The sequence below is a fragment of the Cynocephalus volans genome, chromosome 8, assembly GCF_027409185.1.
Source record: "Cynocephalus volans isolate mCynVol1 chromosome 8, mCynVol1.pri, whole genome shotgun sequence".
In the NCBI taxonomy this organism is placed as follows: domain Eukaryota; kingdom Metazoa; phylum Chordata; class Mammalia; order Dermoptera; family Cynocephalidae; genus Cynocephalus; species Cynocephalus volans.
In genome coordinates this window covers 103,072,195-103,091,382 of record NC_084467.1, presented here as the reverse complement: position 1 = coordinate 103,091,382, position 19,188 = coordinate 103,072,195, and the positions used below count along the sequence as shown (strand labels likewise).

The 19,188-nt window shown below is 38.7% G+C and overlaps 1 protein-coding gene across 3 annotated transcripts in view; it reads left to right on the top strand.

Annotated features, from left to right (window-relative positions):
• Nucleotides 1-19,188, top strand: part of CD58 (CD58 molecule) — a 70,055-nt gene that overhangs the window by 14,520 nt on the left and 36,347 nt on the right. For all 3 annotated transcript variants that reach the window (XM_063105634.1, XM_063105633.1, XM_063105635.1), the window contains exons 2-3: nt 4,659-4,955; nt 11,495-11,758. In XM_063105634.1, the coding sequence (XP_062961704.1) occupies nt 4,659-4,955; nt 11,495-11,758 (561 nt within the window). The remainder of the gene's footprint in view (nt 1-4,658; nt 4,956-11,494; nt 11,759-19,188) is intronic.

The following is a 19,188-nucleotide window of genomic DNA, read 5'->3' as shown; positions in this document are numbered from 1 at the left end:
TAATAAAATCAATAGGCTAAAGCTAGATTTGAAAAAAATAATACAGATAACAAAAGATCTACCTATAATATGTCAGGAGCTCTTAAACTTTGGCAGGAAAAAAGACAAGCAACCTGATAGAAAAAATGGCAAAGGATATGAAAAGGCAGTTCTCAGAAAAGGAAATTCAATTTATCAACAAACAGAAAAGATGCTTAAATTTCCAAAGGTCAGAAAAACACAAATTCAAGTGATAATGAAATATCACTTTATGCCCAATAGTTAAACTTGCCAAAAAACCACCTAATGCTGGCAGGAATACAAGGAGAGGGTGATGCAGGCATTACTGATGAGAATGTAAATTGCAGAAGATTTTTGTAGGAAATATGGCAACTTCTATTAAAATAAAAAACCTATTTACCCTTGATTTAGCAAACCCTAGCCCCACTCCTGCGACGCTCTCATAGATATAAAACCATAAATACACCAGGATAGTTATTGCTATGTTACTGCAATAGACAAAGCTGGGGACAAAAGGGATATTCGCCAGTGGTGGATAGCAGATTAATTACGGTTCATTCATACTCTGGAATATTATGTACCATTTAGAAGAATAAAGTGTAACTAGTTGATTTTGGTGAGACTTTTATGAGATATTATTGATGAGAAAGACAGGATGAAGAGAGTTGTGCATAACACCATTTTTATTAAACAATGGCAAATCTCTTATATATATACATTATACGTGATTTGTATTTATCTATTTGTATGAGCAGGGAGAAAAATATTGAAGGACGTATTCTGAATTGTTAATGTAGATTATAGAACTGAGGTTGCTGTGGGGGTTGGGAGAGAGTAAGGCATCGAAGACAGACAAAAAAAAAAAAAAAAAATCCCGGCCGTTATTCTGCATTCATGTAAAATTATATGTATGTGTCTATGAGGATACTTCAAAACATTTGTGGAAAGACTTGTATTATCTTTTCAATCTATTTTTCCATGAACTTTTTGAAGTACCCCTGAATGTATAATTTATGTTTTTAAATATATTTTTTAAAGAAAAAGTTATTTTTGTTTTTCCCCATCCTGTTTAAAACTCTTCAGTGGCTTTCTTATCTCAAGATAAAGGCCAGAATTGAGTTTGTCTAGGGTCCTGCAAGGGGTGGCCCCGCCTGTGTATCCAGCCCAGCCCGCTTTTCTCATGCCATTGCCGCTTTCACCTCATGGTCTTCACAGCTGCTCTCTTGACAGGGGCCTGCCCGTCTCTCCTTGGCAGAGCTAGCCGTTACTCACTCTTCAGAGCTCAGGGAGCTTTTCCTAATCCCTTGTTGGTTTCCTAGATATGTGCTCTTACTGACACCCCCTGCTTTCACTGAGTGCTGCTTATCAAAGCCTCAGTTGGGTGTTTGTCTAATTATTTGTATAAAGTCTGCCTCCCCTAATAGAAAGTAAGATCTAAGAGGGCAGGGAACATGTCTTCCTTGTTCTCGAGAGTCCCACATAGAATAGATGCCCAATAAATACTGAATGAACGAATGAATGAATAAATGAATGAATGAATAACAGGGTCATGCTGTTCTGAAAGGAGCTCTTACCAAGGAGTCAGAAAATGAATGTTCTGGTCTCTGTGCTGCCATAAACTTGCTGAGAGACATTGAACAAGTTGATATGCCTCTTGGAGCCTGTTTCCTGACCTGTAAAACGGGGTTAACAATACCTACGGCACATAGATGTGGAGAAGGTTAAAAAGGGATACAAGAGGACGTGAAGACAAACCAGCAGAGAGTAGCCATTCAATAAAGTTGACTTTCATTTTTCTTGGTGCCTTGTCACTGCACCAAAAGATGGGGGTAATTTGACTCAATACTTTTTAGAGTTTCTTCCACCTCAAAATTACTATGATTTTTTTCTGAGCTGCAGTTTCCCTTTTCTCTGCCCTTGCTTCTCTCCACCACTGGCTCCATTCCTGACTTCTTTCTTCTCATTGTTCACAAGCTCAGGAAACAGTCCCTTTCCCTGGGAAAGAAAGAAGACATCTGCATGCAGCCAGGGTGTGACAGTTCATCTCATATCTTTCTCTTACTGCTACCCTACCCACTATCATCCATCCATTCACTTACATTTATAAGACATTTTTGAGCCTCCATTGTGGTGTGTGGATAGAATCACCCCTCAAATTGTATTACTTTTCGTCTGCCTTCCCACATACTCTGTTATATGGGAGACATAGTGCATGATTAGCAAAGCAACAGACCGTAGGCTGGCATATTTTTGAGGACAGTCCCCTTAAATTAAGGGAGATGGGTTCTAAAAATTCTTGCAAATAGAAAAATGGGAGATATTTGCTTATTTGAAATGATTCAACACAGTTGTCTACAATTGGTCTTTCATGTTCTCGATTTTTCCCATGCTCTTTCAATTATGCCGATTGCTACTAGGCTAAAACTTTAATCAAGTTTTAATTTATCTTTAATGTTAACCTTAAATAGCTGCTTTTTTCTCTTAAGAAAGTCAAGGCTGGAGCAAGATGCATTTAAACCCATTCTGGGGCATCAAAAATATCCCAATCTGGTGGTGTTAGTAAATGTTTAACCACCATGGATGGAGAGGGAAGTCTCTGATTTGAAGCATTGGTCTGTTTGCATACTCCCACCATGGTAGATTTCAAGCTCTCAACCAGACTTCACGGAATAGAGTTGGCCAGAGGTGCTAACAATTGGCTCACAAGAGTGGGTTCGAGTCAGCTACAACACACTACTGTACCCAAGCTCTGAGTCCTTAATCTGCATCATGCCCTCTAACATGCTTCCCAGTCATTGTTTCTGATCTTAATTAATGATACCTCTCAACCACGAAAGACTGGACAGTCACCATCGACTCCTCCCTCTCCCCACCCCTCACACCCGGTCACTAAGTCCTGTTGATTTCATCTCTCAGACGTCTCCTGAGTCTGTTCACTTGCTTGTTGCCACCACCAATACCACAGTCCACAGCTCTCTCCCTGCTATAGCAGACTTTATTCAGGTTTCTCTGCCTCTGTGCCTGCACTGTCCACCTCTCTCCACTCTAAAGACAGAGTCAGCCTGCTGAAACTTAAATTATGTCAGGCTAGTCTTTTGTTAAAGACCTTTCAGTGAGTTTCTCTTGCCATTAGGGTAAGTCCAAACTCTTAGCATACCTTACCTGCCCCCACCCCCCGCAACACACACACAGACTGTGACCTGCCCCATATGTCTGTCTCATTTCCCTTGTCACCCCTTGCTCTCTTCATTCCAGCCATTTGCAGCTGCTTTTATGTCCTCAAACACACCAAGCTCTTTCTTGATTCAGGGTTGTCCTTTGGAGATGCTGCTTCCTTTATCTGTGTGATCATCTCTCCTCCCCCTCCCCATCCACACACCCCTCAGCTGGCTAATTCCTCTGTATCCTTCAGCGATTTTGTGCATTGTGTCAGTTTCAGCATGACTTCCTCAGGGAGGCCCTTCCACTGCAGCCCCTCATGTGTTGCCTTGTCGGGTTAGGACTCACAGATCCTTCAAACCCATTGTACAGACTGGGTCACAGACCCCACACATGCCAGGCTGGGTCACCATACCCCTCACATGCCAGGCTGGGTCACCAGACCCCTCCTATACAGGTCACAAGCTAGGTAATTGGAAAAAGATCCTGGGAGCCACTGGCAAGGTTGATGTGCTTCATTCTGGTGCAAGCTAAGTCCTCAGCTTCCTCAGCAGCAGCAGCTTCCAGCAGCTTCCAGCAGCAGCTATGGTGGCCTAATGGGGCATCCTGGGGGCCCTGGCAGCAACAGCTTCCAGCAACAGTAGTGGCTCCCTTGGGGTGTCCCAGGGGCAGGGGGCACTGTGGAGCAGAACCATTCATCCTTTATTTTTTTTTTTTTTTTTTTTTTTTTTTTAATTTTATTTTGTCGATATACATTGTAGCTGATTAATGCTCCCCATCACCAAAACCTCCCTCCCTTCTCCCTCCCCCCTCTCCCCCCCAACAATGTCCTTTCTGTTTGCTTGTCGTATCAACTTCAAGTAATTGTGGTTGTTATATCTTCTTCCCTCCCCCCCCCCCGATTTGTGTGTGTGTGTGTGTATGTGTGTGTGTGAATTTATACTCAAGTCCAATAACCCAGGGACACCTGGGTGTGAGTCAGACAACCCAGGAACACCTGGGTGCCCCACAGCAGACAATAGCCAAGGAACACCTCAGCGCACGTGTGCAGTTAACATTTACATCAAACAGGGTCGGTCATGCCTGGCAAGATTCTGAACATCTGAGGGATCCTGACCATTTACCTTCACTTTCCCTACACACCCGCTCAGTGTCTCCATACTGTGAGACTCCTGGAGAGCCTAGAGCAGTGCCTGTGTCTTTTGCTGCTACGTTCCTAGCATGGACCTGGCATGTAGTTGGTGCTCCATAAATGTTGAATCCATTTCTTAGATTTGTGTAGGTGCTGATTTTCTATTAAATAGTAAGCTCTACATGGTCAAGCATGTTCTTCCTGGACTTTCTGTCAGCAGTTTGTCAGCTTAGCACAAAAAGTACCTGATGAATAATTTCTGCCACTAAATTTAACTTTTGTTTCCCAAAGAGCATCTTGGAAGATGATTTTCTGTTATCAATAAAGTCATGTTGCTTTTTCTAACCAATTTTTTTTCCCTTCCCAGGTTTCATCAGCTGTGATTCCATACTGTTATATGGAGTTGTGAACAACAATATAACTTTTCCTACATCAAGATATATGCCTTTTAAAGAGATCACGTGGAAGAAACACAAGGATAAAGTCGTAGAATGGGAAAGTAACTATGCAGTCAAAACTTTCCCATCTTTCGTAGGTAGGGTTCATTTAGACACTACGTCAGGTAACCTCACCATCTTCAATTTAACATCATCAGATGAAGGTGAATATGAAATTGAATCACCAGATATTAAGGAGAGTGCCAAGTTCTCTCTTATTGTGATTGGTAAGTATTCTGTAAATCGATTTGTTTAAAATGGAAAATTTCCAACTATTTTCAGCAACTAATATAAATTAATGGTTTATGAGAAATAAAAAAATTAGATCCACATGCTGTCAGGGTTCTCCTCTTTCTGGTATACAGGAGCTAGCCACCTTCAATTCCCTTGTCATTGTCTGGGTGAGGAGAGAAATCTAACTGAGGTGGGGAGAACAGCACCTGTTGTCTTGCTAAGAATGTTCTGGAAAGGGATGTAGTGGCAGCAATTAGCTCAGAATTCTTTGAGCTCCTCTGATAAATGGTGCTCTCTGTAAATTAGAGTTCCTGCTTTCTCACACAGGTGGCGGATTTTTTCCTCCTGTACTCCTGTACTTTAAACCAGAATTGGAAGTAGGGTACAGCTTGCTTCTTGCTTCTCACTGATATTGCCAGGTCATTCTCCTTCCCTCATCTCTAATGCCCTTTCCTTGTTGCAGTCATCCATAGGCCCTGGGATCACGCCCCAGTGTTTCTTGATCAGTTTAGTGCCTGGCTTATTTTCCCTGTCTCTAACATTCCTGCTGTTATAATTCTTGGTGGTTACAATATTTAAATAAAAGTTCTTTCTAATATCGTGACTTCTCAGTCCTTGATCTCTCCTGTAATGATCTTGTCCTCCACTTTACCCACTCCCCATGGATAGAAGCTAGAACTTATCATTACCAGGGCATTCTCTCAGTGTCAGGTGTTCACTCTGATCACCACCTCCTATTTTTGAAGCTCACTTCCTGTACTGTGCAGACTGACAGCCCTTCACCCACCTGATGTCCTCTCTGCCATCCTTACTTGGCCCAAATGCCACTGGCACTCACTGGACTTATCTGTTGCAGACATGCTTAGCTTCCTTGCTCCTTTTTTTGACTTGTCATCCTCATGTGGTCAGATTACAGCTGGGTTAAATCCAGTGCTCTGCCTATTCTATGCTCACACCCTGTGGTTACAGAAAAACACATCACCCTGAGGAGTCCTGCACATTTAGTTTCTATTCAGTTACTTCAACTAAGTCTGATATTTCCCTAGTCTATTCACTTTCCCAGTCTCCTAACAGTTATTTTTCCTCTCCTCAAACCTCGAACACCTCTTCCTCCAGCTTTGTTTCTTGTTTCACTGAGGAAAAGAAGCAATCAGAAAAGAATTTCCACAAGCTCTTTCCACCTGCCTATCTTCCTACCTGTGCCTGAGCCTGTATACCCTGTTTTCTTTCAATTTAAAGTGAATGAACTTTCTAAGCTCTCACCTGAGGCCAAACCTTCCACTTGTGCCCTGGATCTCACCTCCTCTTACCGTTCTCAGGAACAGCACTCTAGCAATTCTACCTACTTTCCTCTTACAGTAATTACCCCCCAAGAGTTGGTGGCTCATTGTCAGCAGCATCCACATATGCTGTTATTAATACCATCATTGAGAACCCTCTCATGATACCTCTACCCCTTCAGCTACCACCACCACTTTCCATCCTGACTTTATAGGAAAGCTCCTTGAGTAAGTTTTCAGACCTCTCTTCTCTAATTCACTTTTAACCCACTCCAAATAAGCTTTCATCCCCACTGCTGTGTCTCTTGGCCTCCTTGTTATTAAATCCGGTGGTTTGTTTTCAATACACATCTTTCTAGACTTCTCAGCAGCTTTTGACACAGCTGATCACTCCTTCCTCCTTGAAACACTGTCTTCGCTTGGTGTCCAGGACACCGCCCTTGTCAGGCTTGTTTCTGTGTCACTGTTTCTTCTTAGTTTCCTTTGCTGGTTTCCTCATCTCCCCAACTTCTTGACATGGGAGACTTCAAGGCTTTAAGCCTTGGGCCTCTTCCCTTGTCTGGCTGCATTCATATCCAGGTTGCTGAGCTCATCCATGTCAGTGCTTTAAATATCATCTCGATGCTGATAATGCACAGATTTAGAATTTCAGCCCAGACCTCAGCTGAGCTCCTTATGTGTATGTCTGACCGCCTATTCTATATCTGCTCGGGTATCTAATTGGCCTCTCAAATATCACATGTCCAAAAATAAGCTCGTTATCTTACCCTTAAAACCTGCTCCTCCTCAAATATTTCTTCTTTTGGTTAAAGGCAGCTCCATTCTCCAGTTGCTCAGGCCAAAACTTTGACGTCATCCTTGACACTTTCTTTTTCTTGAACTTCACATTTCTTCCACCAAGAAATTTTGTTGGTTCTGCCAGAGTGATCCTTTTAAAATGGAAGTCAGGTCATGTCTCTCATCTGTGTAGAACTTTCTAGCGGCCCCATTTTACTCTCAGAGCTAAAATCTTTACAGTGGCCTGCAAGGCTGATGAGATCTGGCCCCCAGGAACTCCATTTAGACAAGTGAAGCTTGTTAAGATGTCAAGGCATCCTGTTAGAAGAACCAATGTGTCCCCTTGAAGAAGTAAAATCTTGGAAATGTGGAAGTTGAGGATCTGGCAGTTTATAGGGCAAGCAAACAAAAGATTGATTCAGAATTTAGATAACACTAGAATATATATTAAGAGCCCTTTTTATAGAGTTGTAAAACTGTTCAAAATATTTGATGAAATGTTTAAGAATAATTTTTAAGATTCTATTGTAACTCAACAAAGGTATGTGATTTTGGTGGTCAGACCAGCTGGATAGAGATTAGGAAGCACAGTGAAAGCCTGCACCTGGGTAAAGTACAGGGGAGGTGAGTTTTGATCAGGAGGTGGTGACACCGACAGTGGTGAAGGTGAGACCTAAAGTCTTGGTTTGAGATGTGAACTTTAGCCTGTGACAGTGGTGAGCCATGTTACCTGATCCTGGAGCAGTGAAGTGACTTGACAAAGTATATTGTTGGAAGATTAATCCAATAGTGAGTATTTATGGTGGATTAGAGAGAGGAGCTACCAGGTTAGAAGGTACTGTGATCATCCAGGTAGACAGAGTGGTTAGTAGTAGATGTTTGGAAGGGAAAGAATCAAAAGAGACTTACAAAAAGGAGTAAACAGGATTGGGGTTTTGGTTGTAAAAAGACATAAGATGACTGTTGGTTTTACATATGAATAATAAAACGATTGGTCATACTTGTTCTTTAGAAATGAATAAATCATACTTCCTTGAGGTTATGTTAACACTTGTTTAAGTGACTTGGTAATCTTCTGGAGACACTAGACCTAATAAGAGACTTTCAGCAAGTATATTTTGGACAGGGGGATTTCCTGAGACCTCCTAAATTCAGGGCATTTATTTCCTTCTGTGTGTAAGTCAAGATCTGGCTTTCATTTCTATCAAAGTCCTTTAAAATTTCCACCATTAATATTTATTAGTTCTCTCTCATCCTCTTACAAACCTTTATCATATTGAAGGTGATGATATTCATGTAAGTAGAATTAATTGCTCTGTCTTTAAATGGTCTGGATTGGTATGTGGCCTTTATTAAAGTGGCAATATAAACATATTTCTATAAAATGTCACCAGCTAGGTGTAAGAAATTCTTATTTCTTACACAGCAGTGAGCTAAATTCATTAATTATAAGTTGACTAATTATCTTAGGGATGAAGTACGCACATTTCTTGCCTGTTTAATGCTGCTTAAGGTACTGATATAACCAATATTTGTAGATATAGCTGTGGTAAGTCCCTTGGGCAGTGAGAAAATGTGAAAGATTTATAGAAGGGAAGGATCTGAGATGTAGAAACTCTGACCCAGATGCTACAGAGAGGTCTGCACACTTTTAAGTGAGTTAGATATGCACTCCTAGGTCTGCCATTTGGCAACACTGGTGTAATGAGATAGCCAGAAAGAGTGTCTGTATAGTTCAGGGGGTTCTAACAACATAAAAGATAATACTAGCTCTTCTACATGTTTCCCCTCCAATTACTTTCATATTCCACTTGACCTTTACAATGCCTTTATCACGTATTCCCTTTTACAGATGAAAATGAGACAGATTTAGGAATGGGTTCCTCCGTTTGTAGAACAAGAGGCCTGGACTGGATGATCACTTAAACGTCTCCTAGTTCCTAAAGAACTGTGATCCAAGGTCACACAAAAAGCCAGGGCTAAAGATCAAACCTCCCAACTCCTGGTCAGTGACTCTTTTCAACATATCACATACCCTCCTGGGATGCCTTGGCTTCCTGGAGTTGATCACTCATGGCCACCATCCATGTGCTGTTACAGCTAGCATTTGTAAGCACTTACTCTGTGCAGGTACTACATGTTAATCATGTATTAACTGTTATCTGTTTCAACTTGTTTAATCCTCATCACAGTCCAATGGGGTAGGTACTATATGTCTCATCATTGTACAGAGGAGGAAACATAGACAAATGGTGATTAAGTAACTTAATCATTTGATCCAAGGCCAAATGACTCTTATTAATGGAACTGGGATATGAACCCAGGCAGTCAGGCTTCTGAGTCCATGCTCTTAAGCACCATACCATTCCTTTTGGGAGGTGAGCTGGCTGAAGGATTGACAGTTTATAGGGTAGAGAAAATAATTTGGAGACTGTCTCCCTGAATTTATAATTCTATCCATACATCTCTACGTCTATCCAGCAATATTTATTGAGGAGCCATCTATGTGTCTTGTATTATGTCAGGTGCTGCAGTTAAGAGGTAAATAATAGCTAGTCTTTACTGTCCAAAGATTCACAGTCTGAGGGGGCTCATGATGCACCTCTATTTAGTTCAGGCAGTATTGGATGAAATACAGCTGCCTGAATGAGGTCAATAAACTAGAATCTGTAACAGGACAAATGGGCCACCTACATTAGAAACTGGGGTGGTGGGACATAGGAATCTTTTTGATTTTTTTTTTTTTTTTGGTGGCTGGCCAGAACAGGGATTGAACCCTGGACCTTGGTGTTATCAACACCGTGCTCTAAACAACTGAGCTAGCCCCGGAATCTGTATTTTTAATAAGCACACCTAGTGATTCTTAGCACATTAAAATTTGAGGAGCGTTTCTAAGGAATATTTCTGAGGAAGTAGAAAGCTCAGTTTCTTGCCTCGGAGAAATGTCCAGCCTAGTTGCAGAGGCAGGCATAAGTATTTGCAATACTGAGAACAGGCATTTCTGAACTATTGTGCTGGGGACATGTAGGGTTCCTTGGAAGTCCCCCGGGGGCTGCTACGGGGGTATAGTGGGCAATATGAACCAGAGGAGGCTGAGGGACCAGGGCTCTAGGCTTTCCAATTTTGAGTTAACCAGAGCAACTCCTTATCTATTTGACGTATTGGTCTGCTGCTTAAAATTTAATTTGGAGAAAGGTTTCCACTGCTTAAAAATGATTAAAAGTTCTTTTCGTTAAAGTAAACTTTAAGGTAGCATGTAAGGAGTTATGTGAGCTAGATTAAACCTAAAAACTGAGGAGGACCCAAGGAGAAAGGGAAGTCAGTGTGTGACTCTGGTCTCTAACAAGGTAGGTGGGGTGTATTATTTAACTGCCAGGAAAGAATTTAGGAGGAGGAGAAGATGGGGGAAGATTAGTTCAACATTTTTATTTTTTAGATTATTACTTGGAGCTTAAGCATTCCTTTGTCTTAGAAAATTTCATCTTAAATGGCAGCATAGTTTTCCATTATCTTGTTGAACCTTCATTTACTTTAATGCCCTTTTTAGTAGATGTTTATAATGCATCAAAACTTTTTATTATCCAAATGCCACCATGGCCAGTGTTGCAGATTACATGTAATTTTGCATGTGTTCTCAAGACTCTTATGATTGGCTGCTGGAAAAAAGTTGAGATGCAAGAAGACATATGAATTAGCAAATAAATGACTACTAGGAAAAACTAATTATCACTAAGGTTTTACAGGGGGAAAATGGTATAATGTGATGTGTGTGTCTTAACCCATCCTTGTAGATTCAGGCTGCCTTAGTCAATAGGAAGCACTTCCTAATGGAGGGCTGAGAGTGAGGTCTCTGGACTGGCAGGTCTGGGAGAAATGCTCCAGCCCTCTACCTGTTAGCACCAGCCCAACCAACGGGCAGGGCCCAGCAAGGCTCTGTATAGCTCCACAGTACATTTTACAAAACCCTTCGAGTCAGATATGTTTTGGAATTAAATTTTACTTTACATTTTAGGAAGGTAATATGAATATGAAATATTTTCTCTCTGCATATTAAGCACCCCACTTAGTTATGGGAAGCACCCTGTGGTCAAGCACAGAAATATTTTTGTGTTGAAACATGATCATGAATATTCAAAGTAAGTGAGAAAAATAAAGACTAAGTTATCTGTCAATTCAGATCAGGATTTGCACCTATATGACTTTGCTACCATCCTGTGAAAAACTTTTTGGCTTTCAGAGCCTTTTTGATTTCAGAATTGAGGATAAGGGATTTGGGGCCCGAATTTATTTTTCTGGATTTGGACAGGTAGATTTGACCCAGCAGAAGAGTGAATTCTCTTCTCTTGATGCTAAAGGAAGTAGTCTGCTCGTCTTTTCAAGGTCATAAGGAAGTTGGGAACTCTTGATAAATTTGCAGATGATGACTCTAAATATTAGTCTTTTATATACTAAATATTACCTTTTTTTTTTTACAGGGCCTCTTCCATCCGTGACACTAACTTGTTCATTGACTGGTGAAAACATTGCAGTCCAATGCAGCATCCCGGAGCACAACAACCACCCAGAGCTTATTACGTACTCATGGAATTGCCCTTCAGAACAATGTAAAAATACCTCAATGACTGAAATATATTTTGGGATAGAAGATGATCTTTCTCAAGAAACACAGTGTACTGTTAGCAATCCGTTATTCAAAAGCACATCATCAGTTCTTTTGGCAACCTGTGTCCCAAGCAGTGGTAAGTAAATAACTAAATGTGTCACAGCAGAGATACAAGTAGGGTCCAAGACCAGTGGTAATTTGTGGCTTTCAATCCACAGATGTGGTGGCTAACATAAAGTTCACAAATTTGAAATGTAAAATGAGTTACATTTTACACCCCATTATAGATATAAAGAAACCCCATTATAGATATAAAGCTAACTTTTTTTTAGTATTTCCTATGTCAAATACATGTGTTAATTCAATTTTCATCAATCCTCATACAGCCCTATGAGTTGGGTGCTAGTATTTATCCCTATTTTATTAGGAGGAGCCAAGACACAGGGAGTTTAAGTTGCTTGCCCAAGGCCAACAGCTAGTAAGTGGCAGAGGATGGTTTTGAATTGAGGCCATCTAGTTTCAGAGTCTGTGGTCTTATTCTCAATGCTGCTTTATAATATTCTTAATAATCATTATATTCTTAAAGGTTGCACATGTGCTATAAAATGTGCATTTGATATGTTTCTCTAGGTTAACACTAGGTTAATAGCATGACAATCTGCCTTGGCTGTGGGTTTATTTTTATGTTGTTTAAGTATTATTTACATTTGCAATTTTTATTATGTTTTTTTATGTTATATCCCCAGATTATAAACAAAAGGATCAGTGACTTGAAAGTGGTTTATTAAAATATGAGAAGGGATGAAAATAGTAAATACTATAATTCAGAATAATATAATCATAAATAAATTATAAACACCTTTTGGGTGTTGCATAATACTCAAAGTATACAATGTATAAATGCAGTTTGTTGTGATAGCAGATCGTTGTTTTACAGTGGGAATGACAAAAAAAAAACGCAAAACTGATGTGCTTTTGGCTTTTGGTTGGTGTGCGGTGCACATAACCGACAAGAAGGAAGAAGATAACCATTTATGCAAAGAGCAAGCATGCTGAAATTTGGAAAAGCCTTAAGTGTTCTAAGAGGCAAAATACTTGAAGGAAATAATTTCTGAATAAGATCCCCTATAGAATTATGTGGAATATTTTAAAGGATTTTCAAAGGTTTTGCCCTTGTACAGTTTTCACTTTACCTTTGCCATTAGGATTGAACACTTAAGTAAGATGTCCTTGGCTGTAGATAATCTGGTAAAAAATCGTCATGATGATATTCCTCTCACTGATACGAAATAAGTGTTACTAATTTGAAAACAAACCCATTTTGTTATTAAATAATGATGATTCCTCTTTATTTTTTACATTTTCTCCCAAACTGAGAGTTCACCTTACACTGTAGATTTTGAAAGTTTGAGAAACATTGCAGATAGTTCTTAGATTGTTTAAATCCTGAAATAGTGTCAACATGTGAGACGTATATCTGGGGTCCTGCTCTTGGTCTCTGCTATCCAAAAGTTGGAGAACCTTTTCCTTTTCTATGAACCAGGAGCTGCACTTGATGATCTTAATGACTCCTTTCAATAATAAAAGTCTAGGCTCTTTTTTTCTCATGATGATTTTTGAATGCTTTTGTATGGAACCACATGCATCATAACTGATACAAACCCATGAAGGTGTAAGAGGTAAGTACTGGATCTTACTTTTTCAGATTTTGATTTCTCATCCAGACTTTCTAATACATTATCAATGAAACATAATAACTCACATTGACTAGCCTGCTGTCCTTGAGGAAACCCTTCCAAATAACTGTCTCATTTGCTCCTCGCCACTACTATGTCAGACTGGTCAGACAGGTGCTGTTATTTACCCTTTAAGAATAAGGAGACAGATTTGGCCAGGTGGGGTGACTTCCTCAAGGTCTCTTAAGTAATGAAGATAGAAATAAAATTTAGATCTTTGAATTCCAAAGTTTTTTCCATGATACCATTCTGACTGTCTGTATATTCAAAATGAATCAAATTAAGGAAAAATTTTGACTTATTCACAGCAGTCAGCTAGTGAAAACCACACTATATTAATCTATGTAGATATTGGTCAGATGAAACTTAATTTTTTACCCTATTATTTCATGTTTCTTGCAAGATTTTGTCTAACGAGGCCTTTCTGTGGATTATAGACATTTTGATTGTGAGGTCTACAGGTATACCATCACCATAGCCCAGAAGTCGGTGAGCCATTAACTAGTTAAAAACTTATAAGCTAAATAGTAGTTTTAGGGACAATTAAAATTAAAGACAAGGTTATTGTCACCTCATTGTATCAGGGGAAATAAAGAAGCTATTATTTACTGAAGGCCTTCTCCACACCAGACTTTCCTAAATACTTTAAATAAATGCATCCCATTTAATCCACACAACCCAATATGAAATATATGAGTATTATAAAGGAGGAATCTGAGGCACAGAGAGGGTAAGTAACTTGTTCAACTACACACATTTATTAAGGGGAAAAGCCAGGATTTGACATCCAGCTCTCTTTATATTCAGAGTTCTTGTGTCTCCCTGCTGTATCAGCTAAATAGAGGTAAGGAGATGACTCAGAGATGGATAATTATGATCCACAATTTGGAATTTACTTCAATTGATAAACGTCTGCAAGTTGCAGATTAAGGAGGCATTGGGAGCTGGAAGGAAAGCCAGTGAGCAATTATATCTTGTATTTGTATCTTGCTCTGTAATTTGCTCTTCCTTATCTACTGTGAAAGTAATAGCATGGGGGTTTATGCCCACGTTACAGATATTCAGAGAGGCAAAACAGCTTCCTCAAGGTTGGAAGCCTGGTTTATGGCAATACCTGAATATGGATGGGCTTATACAGATCAGAAAATGGAGAAGTCAAAGGCAGAGAAAACACTAGACAGAGGAAAACATGGGGTTTGGAGCAGGAAGACCTAGATCCCAAACCTGATTTCATTGCTTACTGGCAATGTGAATGTGGGCAAGAACATTCAGTGAAAACTCTCTGAGCTTCAGCTGCCTTTTCCAAACAATGAGGGCGATAATACCTACATTACAAGGTCTGGGGAAATTAAATGAAATAATGGAAGGGAAAGGGTGTTGATGATTGTTAGTCACTGTAAAATTGTTATTAATTATTAATGATACAGAAAGCAAAGGAGGAGAGTTTCAAGAGAGCATGTTTGGTGTACACCACATATAACCAGCAGTTCAAGGAAAATAACACAGAAGAGGCCATGGATTTGGCACTTAAGAAGTCACTGATGACAGATCTTGTGAGCAGATGGAGGTAGAAACCACATTTCTGGGCTTTAAGCAAGAAGAAGAATAGTCAAATAAGCCAGTTAAATATTTGGCTGTGAAAGAAAGAAAAGAAAATTGGAGGACCTTTGACAGTAAATAGAAGTTGTTTCCAGGCAAAGAAACACAAGGGACTTGCCATTCTGTTTTGGATAATTGCTCAGAAGAAGGGATGATATAAATACCCTCTACATTGGCACAGAACTCTAAGGGGAGCCCAGGGCAAGTGCACATTTTTGAGGGGGTAAGCAAGAAAATATTCTTTAGAGTACCAGTTTTCCACTGTTGTCCACTTTCACAGACCAAGAACATAAAAGAGGCACTATTCAGTTCCAAACTGAAGTTATGCAGAACAAGCATTGTTCTGAGGTCAACCAGATGGTCTTCCTGCCATAGCTGGAATGGACATTGTGTTTCTTCAAGGGAGCAAGTTACTGAAGGGCCTGATGGTAAAGTCTCAAAAAAAAAAACCACCCTCTGATCATACTCGTAAAATAAGTGAGAGGAATCAGAAAAGTTCATCATAAAAACATAAAAATGTGGGGGAGTAGGAAAAAGGAGAACAAGGAAAGAAGTACAAAATAGGAAGTAATCGTGTATAGACTGAGATAAAAAATGTTGAGGAGATTTTTTGAACAAATTTGAAGCAGTTGGGATGTAGCAGGCAGAAATAGTACTAGGAGAATTTTTGAACTGATTTAAGTTGGTCTCTTGTGGCTTTATTGACTTTCCACTGGGAAGAGAATGTGGACTGTGGGGCTGGCAAGTTAGCTCAGTTGGTTAGAGCATGGTGCTGATAACACCAAGGTCAAAGGTTCCGATCTGTGTACTGGCCAGCTGCCAATAAAAATAAAATAAAAAACGAGAATGTGTACTTTGCTTTTAAAAACTGAGAAGAAAAAAAAGATTAACAACACTGTAGGAAAATAAATAGGGCTAGAGATGTGAACAGATAATTCTTAGAAAAAGAAATATAAGTGGACATTATGCAATATGAAAAGAAGTTCAACCTTGCTCATAATGAGAAATGGAAATGAAGATAACCAAAATACCATACTCAGCATTCTCTGTTGGCATGGCTATGGAGAAACAGGCCTTTTCATACAGTGCAGGTAGGAATATGGAGTAATACAATCCCCATGGAGGGTGATTTATCAACATCTAGCAAAATTACGTATTCACTTTTTGAATCAGGAATATTATTTCTAGGAATATATTCTGACAATACAAAAAAACTATACATACGGTTCCTCACTGAAGGACTGTTTGTAATAGTAGAAGACTGGAGGAAACTCCTCAAATGCCTGCCAGTAGGAGTTTGATTGAATAAAGTGGAATAAATCCACACAATGGAGTCTATACAGCTGTGAACAGGAATGGGAATCATCTCCATACATACTGGAGTGATTGCCAAGGTATAATGCTAAATGACAAAGCAAGGTGAGGAAAATTGTGTATCACGTGTTAACCAGTATCATGTGCTAAAGTTTATTCAAGAATAGGGAAATTTAAGTATATATGTGTTCAACATACATGTGCCCTGTATAAAATGTTTTTTTATATTAAAAATGTAAGGATATTAAAACCCCAAAAGGCAGAAAGGAGTGGAAGAGAAAAATAAGAAAAAGGAACAACAATAGAAGGGTAACAAAAAGTAAACAGTAACAAATATGATAAATATTAATCCAACTATATCAATATTCACTTTGAACGTCAGTGATCTAAATTTACAAAAGACAGAGATGGATCAAAAAACAAGACTCAACTGTATGAGCAGAATTTAAAAGCTCATGGAAAGATTTGTATTATCTTTTAATCCTATTTTTCCACAATTTTTTGAAGTATCCTTTCATGTTGTCTACAAGAAACCCACTTTAAATATAAAAACACATATTAGATTAAAAGTAAATGGATGAAGAAAATATACCATGTTAACACTAATCAAAAGAAAGCAGGAGTACTATATTAATTTCTGACAGAGTAGACTTCAAAGCAGGAAAAGTTATCAGGGACAAAGAAGGACATTATATAGAGATAAATAGGTCAATTGTCCAAGAAGATGTAACAATCCTTAATGTGTATGTACCTAACAACATGAGGCAAAAACTGAAAGAACTGAAAGGAGAAATAGATGAACTCATTATCATAGTTGGAGACTTCAACATCCGTCTATCAAAAATGGACAGCTCCAGCAGGCAGAAAATCAGTAATGATGTAGTTGAATTCAACAACACTATCAATCAACTGGATATAATAAACATCTGTAGACTATTTCATCCAACAACAGCAGAATACATATTTTTCTCAAGCTCACATGGAACATTCTCCAAGATAGATCACATTCTGTCATAAAATGCACCTTATCAAATAAAAAAATAAATAAATCATACAATGTTTAGTCTCAGACCACAGTGGTCTCAAACTAGAAATCAATAATAGAAAGATAACTGAAAAATCCCCAAATATGTGGCAATTAAATGATACACTTCCAAATAACAAATGGATCAAAGGAGAACAAGAGAAATTAAAATATTTTGAACTAAATGAAAATGAAAATACAACTTGTCAAAACTTGTGGGATGCAGCAAAAGCAGTGCTTAAGGGGAAATTTATAGTACTGAATGCATGTATTAGAAAAGGAGAAAGATATAAAATCAATAATCCAAGTTTCCATCTTAGGAAACTAGAAAAAGAAGAGCACGTTAAATCCAAAATAAGCAGAAGAAAGGAAATGATAAGAATTAGAGCAGAAATCCATAACATTGAAAACAGGAAATCAGTGGAGAAAATTAACAAAACCAAAAGCTGGTTCTTTGAAGAAAACAATAAAACCAATAAGCCTCTAGTCTGGCTAACTATGAAAAAAAGAGAGAGGACATGAATTACTAATATTAGAAATGGGAGAGAAGACATCAGTACATATTCCGTGGACATTAAAAGTATAATCAAGGGATACTAAGAACAACTCATTGCCCACAAATTTGATAACTTAAATGATATGGGCCAATTCACTAAAGACACAAACTGGCCAAAACTCACACAAGAAGAAACAGATGATCAGAATGGGCCTATATTTAGTAAAGAAATTGAATCAATAATTAATAATTTTCCAAAACAGCACCAGGCCCAGATGAGTTCACCAGTAATTCGACCAAACATTTAAGGAAGAAATTATACCAATTCTCTATAATATCTTTCAGAAGATAGAGGCAGAGGGAATGCTTTCTAACTTATTCTATGAGATCAACATTACCCTACTACTAAAACCAGTCAAAGACAATGCAATAGAAGAAAACAACAGACCAATATCTCTCTTGAACATAGATGCAAAAATCCTCAACAAATTTTTAGCCAGTCAAATCCAACAACGTGTAAAAAGAATTATACACCATCAACATACGAAAATCAATTAATGTAATCCATCATTAAACCCGACTACATATTTGATTGTTATTAAACACCAAGTAATTTTTTAGGTATGGTAATAGCATGATTATGTTTTACAAATAATACTTTTCTGGAAACTTATACTGAAGTGTTTATGGCTTAAGAATTGTGTTCTCTGAAGTCAAAGACAGTGGTTCACATCTCATAGCAAATGGGGAGAGAGAAGAAGGATAGAGCATGGTTCTTCCCTTTCAGGATTAACCCAGCGTGGCACACATCACTTCCAATCACATCCCTTTGGCTAGACTGTGTTCCTGGCCACGACTAGCTGAGGGAGGCTGGGAATCTGGCCATTTGCCCAGTTAAAACACAGGGCTTCTATTACCAAAGGAAAAAAAGAGATTGAACTTGGTGGAGCAATAGACACTTGTACTGTAGTGTACTACTAAATGAATATAATTTGTACTATTTTAAAACATACAAAATAATATTACTGCCAGCAGCCAAAAAATAAAATAAAACATATAAAAAAATAGACAAAATTTAAAGAAGGCTATAAATAATAAATATAATTAGAGGTTCTAATTTGCATGTAATTGATCATCTTATGTATCTCCTGGGGTGCATGTACCTCATTTGGTCTAAACAAGAGAATATGGTGTCTTGGATTAGGGTGCTGGCAGTAGAGATTGGAAGAAGTAGTTCAGTTCAGGACACATTTTGAAAATAGAGCCAAGAGGTTTTCCTAATGGTTTGTGTTGGGAAAAGGGGTGCCTATTAAGAAATACTCAAATGATTCCTAGATTTCTGGCCCAAGCAATGAGATGAATCATGTTACCATTTACTGAGACTGGAAAGACTTAGG